Source organism: Chelonia mydas, chromosome 8, assembly GCF_015237465.2.
Source record: "Chelonia mydas isolate rCheMyd1 chromosome 8, rCheMyd1.pri.v2, whole genome shotgun sequence".
NCBI lineage: Eukaryota > Metazoa > Chordata > Testudines > Cheloniidae > Chelonia > Chelonia mydas.
In genome coordinates, this window is record NC_057854.1 from 83,041,414 (window position 1) to 83,058,915 (window position 17,502).

The window sequence follows — 17,502 nt, forward strand, 5'->3', positions numbered from 1 at the left end:
GCCAAAGCAATTTCATATGCAGTCATGATGCTGGAACTTATCCACCTAGAGATCATCTGTGAGGAAACTGCCTGCCCCTTCATACTGCCTGCAGACCACACAAACACAGAGGAGGCAAAGCCTGAAAGGGTGTAGTCCTGTCTAGTTAAAAGGTCAGACATAGTCAGTGTGTGAAGATGCTGCTCCTCTGGAGATGAATGCTGTTTAGGAAAAAACACAAGCAAATATACTGCCTAGTTTAAATGAAACAGAGACCACTTGAGACACAAACTTTGGGTGCAGCCGAAATGTCACTTTGTCTTTGGAGAATTGCATGTAAGGAGGCTCTGCCATCACAGGCAGGTTCCGCCTGCAATTCACACATTTTCCTCGAAGATGGTATTGCCACGAGGAAGGCAGTTTGTTTTTTTTTTAAATGAGAGGACAGGGGCAGGATGCCAGAGGCTTGAACTGAGGTCCCATAAGAGTCACTAAAATTGTGGTAACATCCCACAAGGGAATCAGTTCCTGCATCAGCAGGTGGAGATGAAGGATTCCCTTGAAGAATCTTTCCACCATGGCTTTGGAAAACACCGATCTTCCATGAATGAGTGGCTGAAAGGCTGAGATTGCTGCCAGATGCACCCTCAACGAGCTAAGTGTAAGCCTGACAACTGAAGACGTAGCGAATAGTCCAAGATGTCTCGGATACTAGCTAGTGTCAGCTGAACTCCGCAAGCCAATGACCACATTGAAAAACGCTTCCACTTTGCCGATCAGCCATCCTGGTAGAGGGTTTTATACTACTGAGTAGGTCCTATTGAACAGCTACAGAACATCACTCTTCCTCCTCATTCAACCACAGAGCAGCCACATCATAAGACGCAGGGAGGGAGTGGAGTGCCAGATGCAAAGTGTGACCGTGACTCTGCATGAGCAGGTCAGGATGGAGAGGAAGGAAAACAGGAGGCTGAAGTGACAGTGCAAGAAGGTCGGAAAACCAGCACTGCCTCGGCCGTGCCAGGGCAATGAGGATGAGCGTGGCCCGATCTGCTTTCAGCTTGAGGATGATCTGTGGAATGATCAGGATCAGAGGAAAAGCATACAGGAGAACCAATTGCCGAATGAGATGGAAGGTGTCCTTGAGGCCACCCTGAAAGCAGAAGAGACAGCATTTCCAGTTGTCCCTTGTAGCGAACAGGTCAATCATTGGGATGCCCCACACTGCAAAGATGACTTGCAGAACATAGAACTTTAGAGACCACTTGTGGTTCAGGGGAAAATTCCTGCTGAGATGGTCCACAAGATGATTCTGGACCCAGGGCAAGTGATCGGCTAGCAGAGTCAAAATGGGAGCTTGGGGGACACCAGCAAGAGGTGTGTCAATGGGTCAAACCCTGGACTCGACTGCCGCCTCCTCCTCCGGGATCTATAATCCTTTCTGGGGTAATCCCGCTGTCTCAAGGGAGGAAAAGGTTGCCCAAAGGTGTACTGCAGATGATGATGTTGCTGTGGTTAACCACTGAAGTGGTGCCTCTGCACTGTTGGTATATACACCCCTCAGGAACGTACGGTAGCCTTAGAATCCTTGAAGGAGGGCAAGGTCTCATCCAGCTTGTGTGAAAACAACACCCAGCCATCAAAGGGCAAATCTTCTATGGCCTGCTACATGTTGGTAGCAATGCCTGAATTCGGCAGCCAGGACGTTCTTCTCATGGTCACCACAGAGGCCATAAACTCTGGCCGAAGCATCCATGGCATCCAGCATGGACTGCAATGTCTTGGCCTCTAAACAGCCTTCATTGATAAATGCCCAAAATTCTTCTCTGGAGGTTTCAGGCGGCTGGTCCTCAAACTAAGACAACTGTTCAATTTATAAAGTTGTATGTGAACAATGCCTGCTGGGTCGCAATCCGCATTTGCAGGGAGGAGGTGGTTTAAAACTTCCATTAAATCCATCCTTTTGGAGTGCCTGTCCTTAGGAGTAGACTTCTACCTGCCCTTTTAGGGTCTATTGTTCACAGCTGTCACAACTAGGGAATTTGGGGCTGGATGGGAGTAAAAGCCCTCAAATCACTGCAACTGGGATGAAATACTGTTCCTCCACGTGCTTTGCAGTAGGCAGTACCAAAGCCAGGATGCTCCAGGGAACCTTTACAGGCTCTAGGAGTGCATCATTAGAGGGATGAGTGTTCTCTCAGGAGCAGTTGGCAGCAGGAGATCCACTAACTTATGGTTGTTCTCCTATAGGTTCTCCACCTGAATGACCAGGAAAGCAGCCACACATCACAAAAGGTCACAATAAGCCTTGAAATCCTCTGGTATTGGAGGAGATGAAGAACCAGGCACTGCTGAATCATCCAGGGACACAGAGGAGGCAGTTAACTGCACCAAGGCTGGCTCCCGTTTCTGGACTGATGGAGCTGGATGAGCAGCTCCATGGGCTCCACAAGGGGAAGGCTCACTGGTGCCTGAACCTGCAAGTGGGTCAACAGTTCATGCCACTGATCTGCCCAGCAACCTCACCTTAGAGCGAGCTGAGGAGTGTGCCCTCTGCAACCGAGGAGCGTCCCACAGATTCCATGGAGGCCCTATCCTTATTAGTGGCATTAATGGCCAGAAGGCATCAGGCCAGGGGCCCCTCCGCCAACTGAAAGACAAGTGCCACTCCTGGTGCCCATAGTACTCCATATATGGTCCCCAATGTGGGTCAGGTGATGGAGAGCAGGAGGAGGAAGATCCCGACCTCAGTGCCGAGAAGCCTTGGGTTGAGGTATAAAGGTGGAGCCAATCCTGAGGGAGCAAGTAGCCAGTCTGACTCATTCGTTGCCCAGAATGAGGCAGGGACTGGCACCAATGAATGAAGCAATATCACCAGCACAGAGTTTGCTGGTGCTGGAAGGAGTGTCGACCCTGAAGTCAGTGGCATTACTGAAGCAGGTGACTGTGCCGAAGTGGAGGGTGGTGAGAGCTGCCACGGTAATGTTAGCAGTGCCAAATGCAATGGTGCTGAGGAGTTTTCCAGTGCCAAGGAGGTCCCTTGCACTGAACCTGGTGCTGGCCCTGCTTCTATAGATTGTGGAAGAGGAACATCGGGGTGTGGTGCCAACAGACCCAAGGGTTCAGCGGCCCATGCAGCCAATGGGGCTATAAATGATGCAGCCCTGGCAATGTCCTAGACCAAGGGAGAGGTCGGGATGGAAAGGCAGAGGTGGTCTGTAGCTGCCAACATGGAAACAGTCAATCAGTGTTGGCATCGCCCTTGTCCATACTGGACTCAATGGATGCTCTGGAGCCAGAACCAGAGTTGATGGTACAGGATTTCTTACCTCCCTACTCGGCACCAGGGAGAGGTTAGATCAGGGGTTCTCACAACAAACTTTTTGGTGGCCTCAGAGTGCAGCCACCAACTCTTGCTGGTGGCCACATTGACAATTTTTCCTAAAATAATTAACTTTAGGAAAAACAAATAAATATTCATGTAACAGGTCCAAATCATTGTAATGTATTTATGTAGGTTTTTTTCCCCCCCAGACTCAGTAATAATAATAAAAAAAAAAAAATGTACAGTGGTCTCTATTCTTCACTGGACCTAAACAGAATAGAAGCAAATAAGGTGCTTTGCATGTTCTTGTCTTTTTGTTGTTGTTGTTTCTTTTGCTTTTTTGGTTGCCTTTTAAAAAAATGACTTACTAGATAGTAAGTCTGCTGCTGGGAAAAGTGATATCTGTATGTTTGTTAATATCACTCTTCACAGCAGACTTACTCAGCCCCAGCAAGTCCTGGGACAAATTAAGCCCTGGATGGGGAAGTGGGCAGGGAGGCTGTGGGGCCCAGGGATGATGGCGTGGGTGGTGAGCCTGGAACCAGAGCTTGGAACCAGAGCCTGTCACCACGTGGATGAAGGCTGAAGCCTGTCACCCCACCCTTGGGAAAGTGGGGAATTCACCAGCGGCCTGCACCTCCAACATTTGTGTCTCTGGAGGGGAGCATTGGCCTAATCCCCGCTGGTGGCCCTGAGAGAGGGGTCACTGCTTCCCCCCGAATCACAGCCCAGGAGGCTGTGGCTGAAAGAAAAGCCCCTGGTGGCCGCATTTGAGAAATGCTGGGTTAGAAGCACCTGCGCCATCCTGCGCGCCAGCACTAACCCTGTGCTCTTCCTGGGGGAGGCAGAAGAATCCCCAGGAGACCTGGAATGGTCTTATGCAATCTTTTCCTCTGTGCACCCAACGGGGAACAGCTCCTCCATCTCTTCGGAGAGGCGCCTGCTCTAGAGCCTGAAACACCAGCATTCTCAGAACTAGAGGGTGACTTCCAATCCTACGAGAGCCTCAGTGCTGAAGAATGGCCTGTTCAAGTAGGTGCTTCTTTAGGCGAAGATCCCTAGACATCGGAGTCCACTTTGTGAACGATCTACAGACTGAATACTGCTCCTTGATGTGGGCTTCCCCCAAGCACAACATGTGGAGACTGTTGTTGGGAATCACTCCCCCACATGACTGACAGTGTTTAAACCCTGGTGAGGGCATCTCAGGGGAATACTTAACTAAATACAATTAACGTGAATCTAACTAACACTAAGGATACTCCTGACAACTAGAAAAAAAAAAATACAATAGTGAGAGCTTTTGAAGTTAAGACCACACAGAGCTCCAACTCCAGTCATAGGTGGTAAAAAGGAACTTAGGGGGCCAGGGCAATGCTGCCTCAAATTAGCCAGAGGAGGGGCTATGACCACAAGGTGCAAGCGCTGCCCCTCTATCCACTAACGCTAGGCAAAATGCTCTGGCTCCGATGCATTGGGCACACGCAAACACCTAAGTGGAATACACAGTTGCATCTACTCGAAGAAGAACAGCACCTTAATTCCCTCTGAACCTTTCTATGAAATGAGCGTCTAGAATCTGATCCCTTTAGGAAGCATCGACTCAAACATCTGGATAGATTTCTCACATAAATATTATGATTGATATAAAAAGATATTACTCTGAAACGTAATAGGCCATTCATAAAGATGACAACCTAAAACAGTTTTACAAACCCAAGGCATCCTAGTTACACAGTAAAAATATTTGAAGAGCTTGCGATGGACATGGATCTACTCTATTAATACTGTATGTTGCCCTAGTTATTGGCAATGTTTACTGTATGAATATGTTGGGTAGGAAGGAAAACAATGACTCAAAATAAGTCACTGTTTGGTAGGCACTTTGTGGTTGTTAAGAGACAATGCTAGACAGAAAAAGACTTGGGAACACAAGAAGATCAAAAGGTCAATATCAGTTTATAAAGGGACTGGGGAGCTGTTTGGGAAAACCACAACGACATAGGCACCTGCTGGGGTGCTGTTGGCCTGCTTAGGTTATAAACAGAGGATGGTAAGATGTTCTCTCAGGTAAGACAGATACATGGGTAGATTATAAATTGTTTTGAAATCCTTTTTCTTTTATGCTTTGTTCCTACTGTGAGAAATAAACAATACTTGGTTTTTAACAAACTGTCTGGTCACAATATTCACCACTGGTCACAGACTACCAAAGGGAAGAACTGTTAAACCCAGTCAGACCTGCAGGGTAAGCATAGCTTATACACAGGGCATCACAAGGTACAGTAGCCCACGGCCCAGTCTAAGAGTGGGAAAATTCTGGGATTACACCCCAGGAAAGGTAAAAGCACGAGGTCTGAACCTGAAGGGGTACACTCAGAGACCAGAGCAGGTACTGGGACAGAGCTTGAGTGGACTGAGCTTTTCTGTAGAGAAGGTAAAGAACTGGAAGGAAGGATGTTTTGTCTGAGACTTGTGTAATTGGGCTGGGGTTTCAGAATTCTTTCCTGTTTCCCTCCAGTAAATGGTCCCATAACACTATTTATAGATTCACTGACAAAGGAAACACACACACACGCACATATGGAACTGGAACAACATCTGGGCCCCAATCCTTGGCTGCCTGTATGTGCCACAGCTAAACTTGGGGAATGCAAAGCCATAGTTGTGCTTATCTTGAGCTGGTTCCCTGGTGTGCAGTACTCTGAGTACTTGAAGTGGCTTTTTGTTTAAGTAATCATAAAATGCTGCTATTATGGGTCCCTCCTTTCTGTCTATGTGATTTATTAAATGGGTGAGGATTACCACCAGTATTGCACCAGGCAAGTGTAGTGGATCATCGTGTAAGGAAGAAGAAAATTCAATCCCCACTTCAGAAAGACTTTTAAAATAGTCTGTAGATTTGATTATTTATATTAACTGTTTTGTATAATTTCAGGTTTCAGAGTAGCAGCCGTGTTAGTCTGTATTCGCAAAAGAAAAGGAGTACTTGTGGCACCTTAGAGACTAACAAATTTATTTGAACATAAGCTTTCGTAAGCTACAGCTCACTTCATCGGATGCATTCAGTGGCCACTGAATGCATCCGATGAAGTGAGCTGTAACTCACGAAAGCTTATGCTCAAATAAATTTGTTAGTCTCTAAGGTGCCACAAGTACTCCTTTTCTTTTGTATAATTTCAGTTTCCTTAAAAACTGTTTAAGAACAAACAGACTGAAGTGGGGGATTAAAGTCTATATTCTTCTCTACATTTTGGTTTCTTTCCTTTCAGTCTCAGCTTCCTCTTACCGTGCCTAAGCAGGTCCTCCCTGCTGTGAACTTGAGCCTCACTGAACTTCCACAGTAGCATTGCAGAGGAGCTTACTAAGATAACATTGGACACCTGCTATACCAACAAAGTGCTAACAGGGGAAGCCTTCCTTTTACTACACAGCCCTTTATGTTGTGGCTTAGTTTAAGAGTTATCTGAATTGGGCTGAGAATGTTTGATTAAAACTAATTCAGGCTACTTAAGTACTGGCCATGTAGTGTGGGGTCAGGACAAAGCATGTTTAAGCCAAGTTTAAGAATGGTGTTTTAGCCTACATGCAGGCTTGCTATGCCAACATTTCTGTGCTCAGACTTAAGATAGCATATAGAAAGATGGCTCTTACTTGAAAAGAGACACTCAAGTCCCAGAATAAAAATATCCACATAATATGAGAGTGCCCTAAAAACTGAAGGCACAAGCAGCACCTCTCTCAGGTCTCAAGAGTAATTCTAAGAGCTAAAAAGGAGTAGTGACAGTCATCAACTTTAGTTTCAGATAATACATGCCAAGGCTCATCATTGGATTTAGGAAGCTACTTTGCCTCTCAAAGCCAAATATCCTCCCCTTCCTCACTCCTTGGGTAGCCCAGAACTGCTTTTTCCAATCCATCATCCCAGCTCCCTCCAAAATGGGGGCAACAGAGTGAATGAAGCGCTGCTACGACATGCTGCCTAACCTTGGCTAAAACAAGTTCAGTGATGGAGATAAGGGAGATTCTGTGCCTTTGGATGGTGTGGGGAGGACAAAACAGAAGGGTTCCTTGGCACTGCAAGTCCCAAGCTGCCTTCTAGGCCAGTCACAAAGCTATCCTCCTTCCCCAGTCTACCTAGAAGATGCATCCTACCTCCAGAGGTGCAAAGCAAAACCTGCACACACAAAAAAGTGAGGTGGGCAGGGAGAAGGCAGCTTTTCAAATTTTATTTAGTAGTCTATTTTAAAAGCAAGCAACCACTAGCTCATTTTGTAGACATAATACAATCCCTATAGTAATATTTTAGTTATTTGTTTTACTTACCTGATAGATTTTGGCATCTCTCATTAGTTTTTCTACAGGATATTCACTGTTAAATCCATTTCCTCCAAAAATCTGGACTGCATCTGAAGCTAGCTGGTTTGCAATGTCACCAGCAAATGCCTTTGCAATGGATGCGAAGTAAGTATTTCTGCGACCAGCATCAACCTCCCAAGCAGCCCTTTGGTAAGCCAGTCTAGCTAGTTCCACTTTCATTGCCATTTCAGCCAGCATGAAGGACACTGCTTGGTGCTAGGATTGTTAAAATAAAAGCAGGTTAATATTGCCTAGTTGTGATTCTACAGTGAATACAAAAGAAACAATGTAGCTTCTTTAATATTGTGGGCAAAGCAGCATATGGAATTAATTCTGTTCAGAGATATGCTATAGGATGGGGAATGGCAGAATCTCACACCTATAGCTCTGGGCATAGTTCCAAGTACGATATATACTCTTCCAAAAGCTGAATTTTTTTTAGTAAAAAAGGGAAGCATCAGAGAAGGGGGTCGGCTTATGAACGGGTATAGAGAGAGGGGAGAGGTGGGACACAGCCCCTCCCCCCAACAGAGGAAGCAAGGAGAGGCAGTACAGCCAGCAGAGCCAGAAGGGAAGAGGCGGGGCCAGAGTCTCTCCGCTTCTAGCCACGCTGCTCTCCCTGCAGCCTCCGAAGCAGGCAGGCTGCAGCTGCGCTGCCCGGCCCAGCCCGCTGGAACAGGCTGCGGCCACATCGCCCGGCCTGCCAGAGCAGCTCCAGCCAGGCCAGAGACATCCTCCCCTGGCTCTCCCCAGATAAGGTGGGAAGGGATGGGATGGGGAAAGTGTGGGGGTCCCGGGCTAGGGGTGGGTCATGTGGGCGGTGGTCACAGGAGTTACTCTCCTGACCCCCAGCTTCTCCCCCCCCAAAAAATTTCCCCACCAGTTGCTGTCCCAGCCCATCAGGGTAAGCAGCTGGAGCGCCGGGACACTTTGTTTACTTAGGTTTACCTCCGTGCCTGTGGACGCTCAAGGTAAATAAAGCATCTCGGCCTGCCAGCAGCTTATCCTGATGGCCTGGGAGCCAAAGTTTGCCAACCCCTGAATTATAGGGTCAGCTTATGAATGGGTCATAAACATTTTCCATTTTACTTATCCATCCGGGGGGGGGGGGGGGGGGGGGGGGGGGGGGTGTCAGCTTATAAACAAACTGGCTTATAATTGAGTATATACGGTAATTAAAAATTAAAACCTATTTAATTACAAAATTTAGCTTTGAACTGCACCGTTTAGCTACATTATTAATGCGGTCTGTATCCTGCTTTACATCAAAAAGAAAAGTTGGTATCACCTCTTCTCTCCCCTGCAGCTGCCTGCCCAATAAGTAAGGAAACTGAAGTATCTGGCTGATGTAATTCAGCCCCAGCACATTGCTTTGAAATGACCTACCATTTACCAATTCATTCTTTAAAAGTTTCTGGAGTTAGTACCTGGTTAGCTTTATTTATGGTTTTATATGGAGTGCTCAACTCTACCTTCCCATTTGAAAAAGCAGAGTGAGAGCAGACAGATACTATAAAGTAGTCCCATGAAAATAGAGTATCTTAACAGCACATGCTATGAAACTGTGGCTTGTAACTTTTTGCTTAACTTACCTCTATAATTGGTTTTCCAAAGGTTTTTCTTTCCAAAGCATACCTAGTAGCTTCATCCAATGCTCTCTGTGCTAGCCCAACAGCCCCTGCTGCTACCTGTATAGTTCAAATACAGTACATAGTAAAATCTGAATTCTCCACTTTTACCCTAAGTTTTTTTGTTTGCTTTATTAAAAATGCACCTTATTGCTGCTACTTACTGGAGGTCTGGTTTTATCAAAAGCTCCCATAGCAATTTTAAAACCAACTCCCTCAGCACTTAGAACATTTTCTTTGGGCACTCTCACATCCTCAAAGACAATACCTCTTGTATCTGAGCAGCGCTGACCCATATTCATCTCCTGAAAAAGAAGTTTACAAAAGGTATAACTGGAACTGAATACTTCCATGGCATGACATGTTTTCTAAATTTTGATTTATTTGAAAAGAAATTGAAACAGATTTTTTCAACCAAGTTTTCAAAGTTAAACACACCAGATGCACCCACAGAGCACTAAGACATGCATATTGAGTAACTCCACATGCAAACACCTATTTGCATCGCAATTAACCACTATGTGCATTCCTGCCCTTTGTTTTATAAACCATATTTTTAAACAAAAGACAGATTAGCTCTCTTGAGAGCAAAAATTTAAACAACTGCCCTGACATAACTGCATTTGGTGGTTTTAACCTTGAAGAGTTACTTCTGGTTGATAAACAAGCAACCAAAAACAATTTCTTTACTTATGCTAAAAACACTCAAGGAGTTCATTAAAACAATGATTTTTTTTTTTTTAAAAAAGTCAATCACTCTTTTCCTTATTTATTCCCTTTATTTTTAAGTACAATGAAAAATCGCTAGTTTCACCTTTTGCTTACAGCCATTTTCTAAAGCAGTTTCATGGACGAGCAATAAAACATTTTAGTGACAAGCTCCAGAGAGAAACTGTTCTTTCAGAAATAGATTCTACTGAAATGTTATAAAGTCAAAAATGTTTCTATTGAAGTTTGTTTTGTACAAGGTTGTTTTAATTTTGGATTTATTTGAGAAAATACAAATATATAAATTTCAGGTTTAAGTTGATATGATAGAATCCCTTTGATCACCCCAAGAAATAGACCAATCAGTAAATAGAATTTATGATACTGCTCCACAATGTAAAACAACAAATTTGATCTGCAGCATGGCTCCCCCTGCTGCATATACTGGTGCTGTTCAAGTGGCAGAACAGCCACGGCTGGGAGTCAGGAAAGGAAAGGAGAGACATATGTTCCTCTTCTAAATAAATGGACATTTCAAGTTACCCATCAAGTTGACAAAATGGTTTCAGGTACCACACGGGCCCATGAGTCATTCCCCTTCCCCTTCACAATTTTTGTGGGTGTGTAATCACATTTTTCCCTTTCCATGCTACTTTTAAACACCCACACAAACAGGAAAAAGAGACTGGCTCTCTATGCAGAGGATCCAATGAAATTGACTATACATGTAATTATATCAAATACACAACAGTAAAATATAGAGGATAAGTAATTTTTCATTTTCAATAGTTAAGTGTTACTTGAAACAATAGGTAAAATCTTTTCAGACAGAATTCAAGGTGTGGGGTTTTGCAGATAAGCTGCTCCTTCCTTACTCCCATCAGTCATGCTTCCTTGTGCGCGTGTGAACGCACACACACACACACACACACACAGATCAGCAGTCAAAACAAAGAAAGTCCTCTGATTACAAGAAAAGTTGGTCTTAGGTGCAATTCTGACTTCACATATTTCTTATGTGCAGTGGTGTAACTCCATGGTTACGTATAGAGTTACACCAGTGTAAACAAGATCAAATCAGGCTTTTTTTTTTTTTTAAAACCATCCAGGTGACCAAGCCTCATGTTGACTTGAAATAAACCCATAATACTAATATGATAGACCTAGTAAGTCACTACTAATTTATTTCAAACATCTTTAAAAATGAGTCACAATATAGAAATAGCAATGAGTACAAAAATGTTTTCTTGTGCTAGGCACAATTATGTTGTATACCTAATATGTTAAAAAGCATTCATATTAATAGTATCATTACTGTTTTTGAGAAGTGCAATTCCTAGTACCTAACTAGCACTCTTTTAAATATCTATGCATATACACCCCACCTTTCTTCCAGTGTGGATTCCAGGGCTGTCTGCTTCCACAATAAATCCAGTAAAGGCTTTGCTGGCAGGGGCTTTCAGATCAGGACTGGAACGAGCTAGCAAAAAATACCTAGTGCAAACACACAGTAACTTGAGTGACTCAAACTTGTCTTCATGATTAAGAGAGAAACAGATACAAATTTTTTTTAAGATAGATACTAACTACCATATTACATTAACCCTATCAAGAGATTCTTAAAAGGAGGCATTAAGTTCTTTTCTTCTGGCAGATGACATGAACAACAGCCAGCCTGCTTTAAATTGGAAATATTTCTACTGAGGCACTTATATACCACAGTGGTGGGTGTACTGGAAGTGCCAACAAAATTACACAAAACAAATAACTGATACAAAGAACCGTTTCCTCATATTGCAATGTGATTTTTTATTATATTAGTTACTATCTTTAGGAAGGTTATGAAAAAGCTATTGCAGAGATAGGTCATTTCACAGCAGATCAAGGATTAGGGGAGGAGGTGATTGTGTGAAAACCTTTAGTCTCATGGAAGGGATTAATTTTATTCTTCTAGGTCTAAGTTGCAGCTCATTTCTAAAAGAAAAATGAAACAAATTTTATAAGTCTCCTCCTGTAGTATTCAATGATGACATAAGATATATGCTAGGTAGTATTAAATGGTTCCTCCTTAAAGATCTTGAACCATTAAGCAAATTTCTTTGAAGCAGGTTGTACAGGATATTAACTAGGTCAGGATGAGAGAACTGTACTTCTAAAAAAAAAAAAGCTCTTTTCAGACTTCAAGGCAACAACATCTAGATTTGGGGATAGCTCGGAAAGTATTCTCTTTAAGACACCACACAAATGTAACTTTTTTTATAACCATCTGTGTGGGAAGTGACACGTGTCGTATAGCTGTATATGTAGCTAGAAGAAAACTACGCTCAATGACCATGTATACAATCAAGGCAGAGTAATGAATAATAAGACAAGTTCTTTTGAGTACTGTGCAATTAAATCATTCTCTGTACTTTTCCTCCCTTTAAAAATAGATAGAATTAATTGGCTTTTAAATCATGCTGCTATCAAACAAATTTTCAGTAGTTTTGTTATCTGGTGGTTTCCTTAGTAGATCTTGTGGGGCACTAAAGTGTGCATTGTTAGCTGCAAAATTCTGTAGTGATATATTGATCACAGCTCAAAACAGAATGTAATGAACATGAAGATTTAGAAGAGGGATCATAAAAGAGAGCCTAATACTTATCTTAGTCAGAGGAAATTTTCTGTTATATATAAAACATGGTGAAGGGCTGAACACAAAGTAACTGAAACTGTAAAGCCAATTAATAAGCAGTTAATGTACCAGTTAGCTTTGCCACCATTGGTGATCCACATCTTTTGACCATTAATGACATATTCATCTCCTTTCCTCTCCGCTCTCGTTTTTATACCAGCCACATCAGAGCCTGCTCCAGGTTCTGTTACACAGTAGGCCTAAAAGGGAAAAAAAAAAAAAAAAAAAAAAAAGGAAAGCAAGGCACAGAATAACAAAAGTCACTTCATTTTATGACGAGGACTGAATAGACTATCACACTGTGTAGGTACCAAACTATTACTTATAATGGTCTTGATTTTTTCATCTCACTCAATGTGTTTCCACAAATGAATTAAAAGAAGCCTTACCAAAAAGAATAGATAAAATGCAAAAATATGTTTAACAGGTTTGAACTTCCAAAGTGAATTACTAGACATTGTGGAAAATTTTGACAAGCTATACTGTGCAGTTTACTTTTTGAAATAATAGTTAAGTAGTAAGTAATGTGGGTAACAACTCAATTTTATTTTTATTTTTTAAGACTCCCCTGTTATCTTTATATCCCTGATGCACCATAATGTAAAAACTGTTAATAATTCAGTCTGTGTATAGTAACAGTGCTTTACTGGGGGACTGACTGGCTCTTAAAATTATTATCAGAATACAAACCACCTCACTTTTAAGCTGCTAATTTGAATCCAGCCCAGGCTGATAGTGACTGAAAGTTTGTATTCGATATTCAGAAGCCTATATTAAAAAAAAGGTGGTCTCAATCCAGTGATGTAAGCGACTGTGCACTACTAAAAATGGCACCTTGTTGGCAGAAAACACATGGATTCAAAAAGGAATGGACTTTCCTCTCACCTCTAGGATATGGTCCCTAAAGGATATGCTTAAGTCACACTACTGATGGAACACAGGGAAGCTTGTAATGCAGTCTGTGTTACAGCTTTACAGCAGAAAAAAATTTAGACTCAGATACCAGTATAATTTTGAATAGCGAAAGTTCCTTATTTGATACAGAAGAGTATACCAGTGTGTCAGAGAGTAGAACTTAGTCCAGTGTTTGTATTTCTTCTATTGAGTACAAAAAACCCAATTGTATGAGCGTCACAGGGTTCAGGATGCAATCCAGAATAGCGCGGGGTTGAGTAACCACCTGCCCTGTAACCCTGGGTGCCTCAAATGCTTTGCTACTGTAACTCCAAGCCATGACATTCACGGTCAGCAACAACATGCAGGTCATGCCCTGAGTGCCTATGTATATCTGCAGCTCTGGTCCTGCAACTCTGACCCCAGCAGCCTGCCTGCAACACGCCAGTCACCCCTATGTGGCTTTCTGCCAGCCTCGGTTAATACTTGCAGGGTGATCCCAATACACTCCCAATCCTAATTGTTCCCCAAACTGTGTGCTCTAATGTCCAGCCCTCTCTTGGACAGTTCAGAAAAATATAAGGTTTGTTTGTTCCTCTAACGACACAAAAGCACATGACAGCTTATTAACTTAACTGGAGTAAATACACCTTTCCCTTTAAACACAGCACTGAATTGGCTTATAGTAAAAATAAATAAATTTATTTACAATAGGACATAGGCTAACTGGTGCCAAGAAAAAGGAATAATGTTATAAAGCGTTACAAACGAATCGAAAAGTCTCAAACTTAAGCTAGTAAAGTACAGGATTTATTCAAGATGGTTTCTCTCACCAGTCTTCCTTTTTCCCCAGCCATGGCTGACTTCCTCTCAGTCAGGACCTTTCACAGAAGCACAAGGGGCTAGCTTCCCCTTGTCTTCCTGGGTGAAAGATCTTTGCCTAATGAGGTTTCTCACCTATATTCAATTCCCAGGGACTTCAAATCTATCTCCCTCCTTCACTGAAGGACCCATCTTTCTTAGCTTACAAGAGCTCTGTTCCCTTGTGTCTGTCTAGTGATGGATGCCAAAGATGGCTTCTTTCTTTGCTTATATCTTTCAAAATTCAATTACTTTGTTTCAAGAGGCAGGATGACCTCATGCTGTTTTTCCTTTCCTCTGGTCTTCCTATCCCCCTGTACGTAAATAGGGCTTCCGCTGTTTTGATTGCGCCATGCTTAATTTACATAGGAGACAAATAGAGGCCTTGTCTCCTATCTGGAAGGAAGCTTGTTTCTCCCTATTTGGCCACAGACTTTAAAGCATAATATCATTATGTATCCCTATCTCCTCAGATAGTATTAATACATACATTTCACAATGAGATTAATCACTAGTGTGTCATTAGTTTTCAGAGAAGACCTCCACTCTATACCATCTTATAATACAGTAGTATTGTATATTACCATTTGATTCAATTGCTTATCATTTGAGGTTCAGCCCCCATCTTTATATACAAGTAAATACATCTGCAATGTATTTTTCGAAAAGTAAAACCAGACCAAGCTTCTCTCCTGTTGGGCATAGACGCCATGCTATCTCCTCCTGCACTTGACTTGATAGTTTTATTTACCGAACATGTACCTTCATTGTCTGCCTGAAGACCAGGCTTTGTCTAAGGCAGTCTGTGCTTATGCATTACATGCCAAACACATTTTAAGAATATAATTCTGGTGCATATTTAGAATTTTGTATACACATCCACTACATACATCATACAAAAATGTTAATCATCAGTGAGTTATTAGTTTTCTAATGATAACTTACATGCCACCTTTTAAATACAGATATGACATATTAGGTACAGTGATTATGTCAGGCCTATGTCAGGATTATGACAAGGGCTGCTGACAGAGTGAAGCACAAATGAGCCCCTGTGTCACAATGAGGCATGTCTTAGTTTAGCTGTTAAAGAAATGCTGTCTTTCCACCCTCCATGCATCATAGTATCAGAAATAACACTGACTGAGATGGCATTCATACTTCTTGCCAAAAAAATTACTGTCATGCTCAGTTCTGAAAGGCAATTAGCCTTTCATTACAAATACACACAAACAGCGGGCTGTCAAGTATGTAATACATACACACACATACACACGTACATACAGTATAAACACGTGCAAACATACTCATCTAACGTTCTACTCTCTACATGCAAACTTGAACTGTTTTTCCTAATAGATCCCATCAAGGACCTGGTGAAGCCCTTTACTAAGGCAACTATTGATAAAGATCATCAGGAAAGTGGGGCTCACATATAAACTTTAGTTTTATCTTTCGGATACAGTACAAAGCAAATCTTAAGATTAAAGATACCACAACATTAGGGGTGCTCTATTCTGTATAGGCTCCGATAGGGTGGAAGCTCACAATAAGCCACTGTGATGAATAAGAATACTAAACACATGTATTGCGAATTTGTGATAAATAAGACACCATTGATAAAGTTAAGTTTCTTGGACTACCAAAACTAAAATTTACACATTTGGGATTAGGGTATTGAAAAGCTACTTACTGATGCCGTCCTCTAAGTATTTAAACAAAAAAAAACACACAGGGTCAAATGAGTCCAAGCAACTGAGTGATTAATTGGTTTACTATGCTGATAAAACTTCAATAATAGATAAGAACATAAGAATGGCCATACTGGGTCAGACCAAAGGTCCATCTAGTCCAGTATCCTGTCTTCTGACAGTGGCCAATGCCAGGTGCCCCAGAAGTAATGAACAGAACAGGTAATCATCAAGTGATCCATTTCCAGCTTCTGGCAAACAGAGGCTAGGAACACCATCCCTGCCCATCCTGCCTAATAGCCATTGATGGACCTAGCCTCCAATTTATCTAGTTCTTTTTTGACCCATTATAGTCTTATCTGTCACAACAGCCTCTGGCAAAGAATTCCACACGTTGGCTGTGTATTATGTGAAGAAATACTTCCTTTTGTTTGTTTTTAAACCTGCCGCCTATTCATTTCATTTGGGGACCCCGGTTCTTGTGTTAAGAGAAGGAGTAAATGACACTTCCTTATTTACTTTCTCCACACCAGTCATGATTTTATAGACTATCATACGCCTCCTTAGTTCTCTTTTTTCCCCCAAGCTGAAACGTCCCAATCTTATTAATCTTTCCTCATATCGCAGCCGTTCCAGACCCCTAATCATTTTTGTTGCCATTTTCTGAACCTTTTCCAAGTCCAATGATATCTTTTTTGAGATGGGGTGACCACACCTGCATGCAATATTTAAGATGTGGACATACCATGGATTTACAGAGGCAATACGATATTTTCTGTCTTATTATCTATCCCTTTCTTAATGATGCCCAACATTCTGTTTGCTTTTTTGACTGCTGCTGCACATTGAGTGGATTTTTTTCAGAGAACTATCCACAGTGACTCCAAGATCTCTTTCTTGAGTGGTAACAGATAATTTAGACCCCATCATTTTGTATGTATAGTTAGGATTATGTTTTCCAATGTGCATTACTTTGCATTTATCAACATCTGCCATTTTGTTGCCCAGTCATCCAGTTTTGACAGATCCTTTTGTAGCTCTTTGCAGTCTGCGTGGGACTGAACTATCTTGAGTAGTTTTGTATCATCTGCAAATTTTACCACCTCACTGTTTACCCCTTTTGCCAGAGCATTTATGAATATGAATATGAATAGGACTAAGACCAGTACAGACCCCTGGGGGATACCCCTATTTACCTCTCTCCATTCTGAGAACTGACCATTTATTCCAACCCTTTGTCTCTTATCTTTTAACCAGTTAGCAATCCATGAGAGAACCTTCCCTCTTATCTCATGACTGCTTACAAGCCTTTGGTGAGGGACCTTGCCAAAGGCTTTCTGAAAATCTAAATACACTATACCAACTGGATCCCCGTTGTCCACA

General features: G+C 42.3%; 1 protein-coding gene and 1 non-coding gene across 3 annotated transcripts in view; both read right to left on the reverse strand.

The window, feature by feature from the left end:
- The window catches only part of ACADM (acyl-CoA dehydrogenase medium chain), a 38,116-nt gene that overhangs the window by 4,150 nt on the left and 16,464 nt on the right, over positions 1-17,502 (reverse strand). For both annotated transcript variants that reach the window (XM_037906757.2, XM_037906758.2), the window contains exons 7-11: positions 12,743-12,873; positions 11,385-11,493; positions 9,456-9,596; positions 9,256-9,351; positions 7,631-7,879 (exon numbers count right to left, since the gene is read on the reverse strand). In XM_037906757.2, the coding sequence (XP_037762685.1) occupies positions 7,631-7,879; positions 9,256-9,351; positions 9,456-9,596; positions 11,385-11,493; positions 12,743-12,873 (726 nt within the window). The remainder of the gene's footprint in view (positions 1-7,630; positions 7,880-9,255; positions 9,352-9,455; positions 9,597-11,384; positions 11,494-12,742; positions 12,874-17,502) is intronic.
- LOC119567007 lies at positions 7,048-7,139 on the reverse strand. The gene has a single exon (XR_005226640.1). It is a non-coding gene; the product is annotated as a small nucleolar RNA SNORD45 (small nucleolar RNA).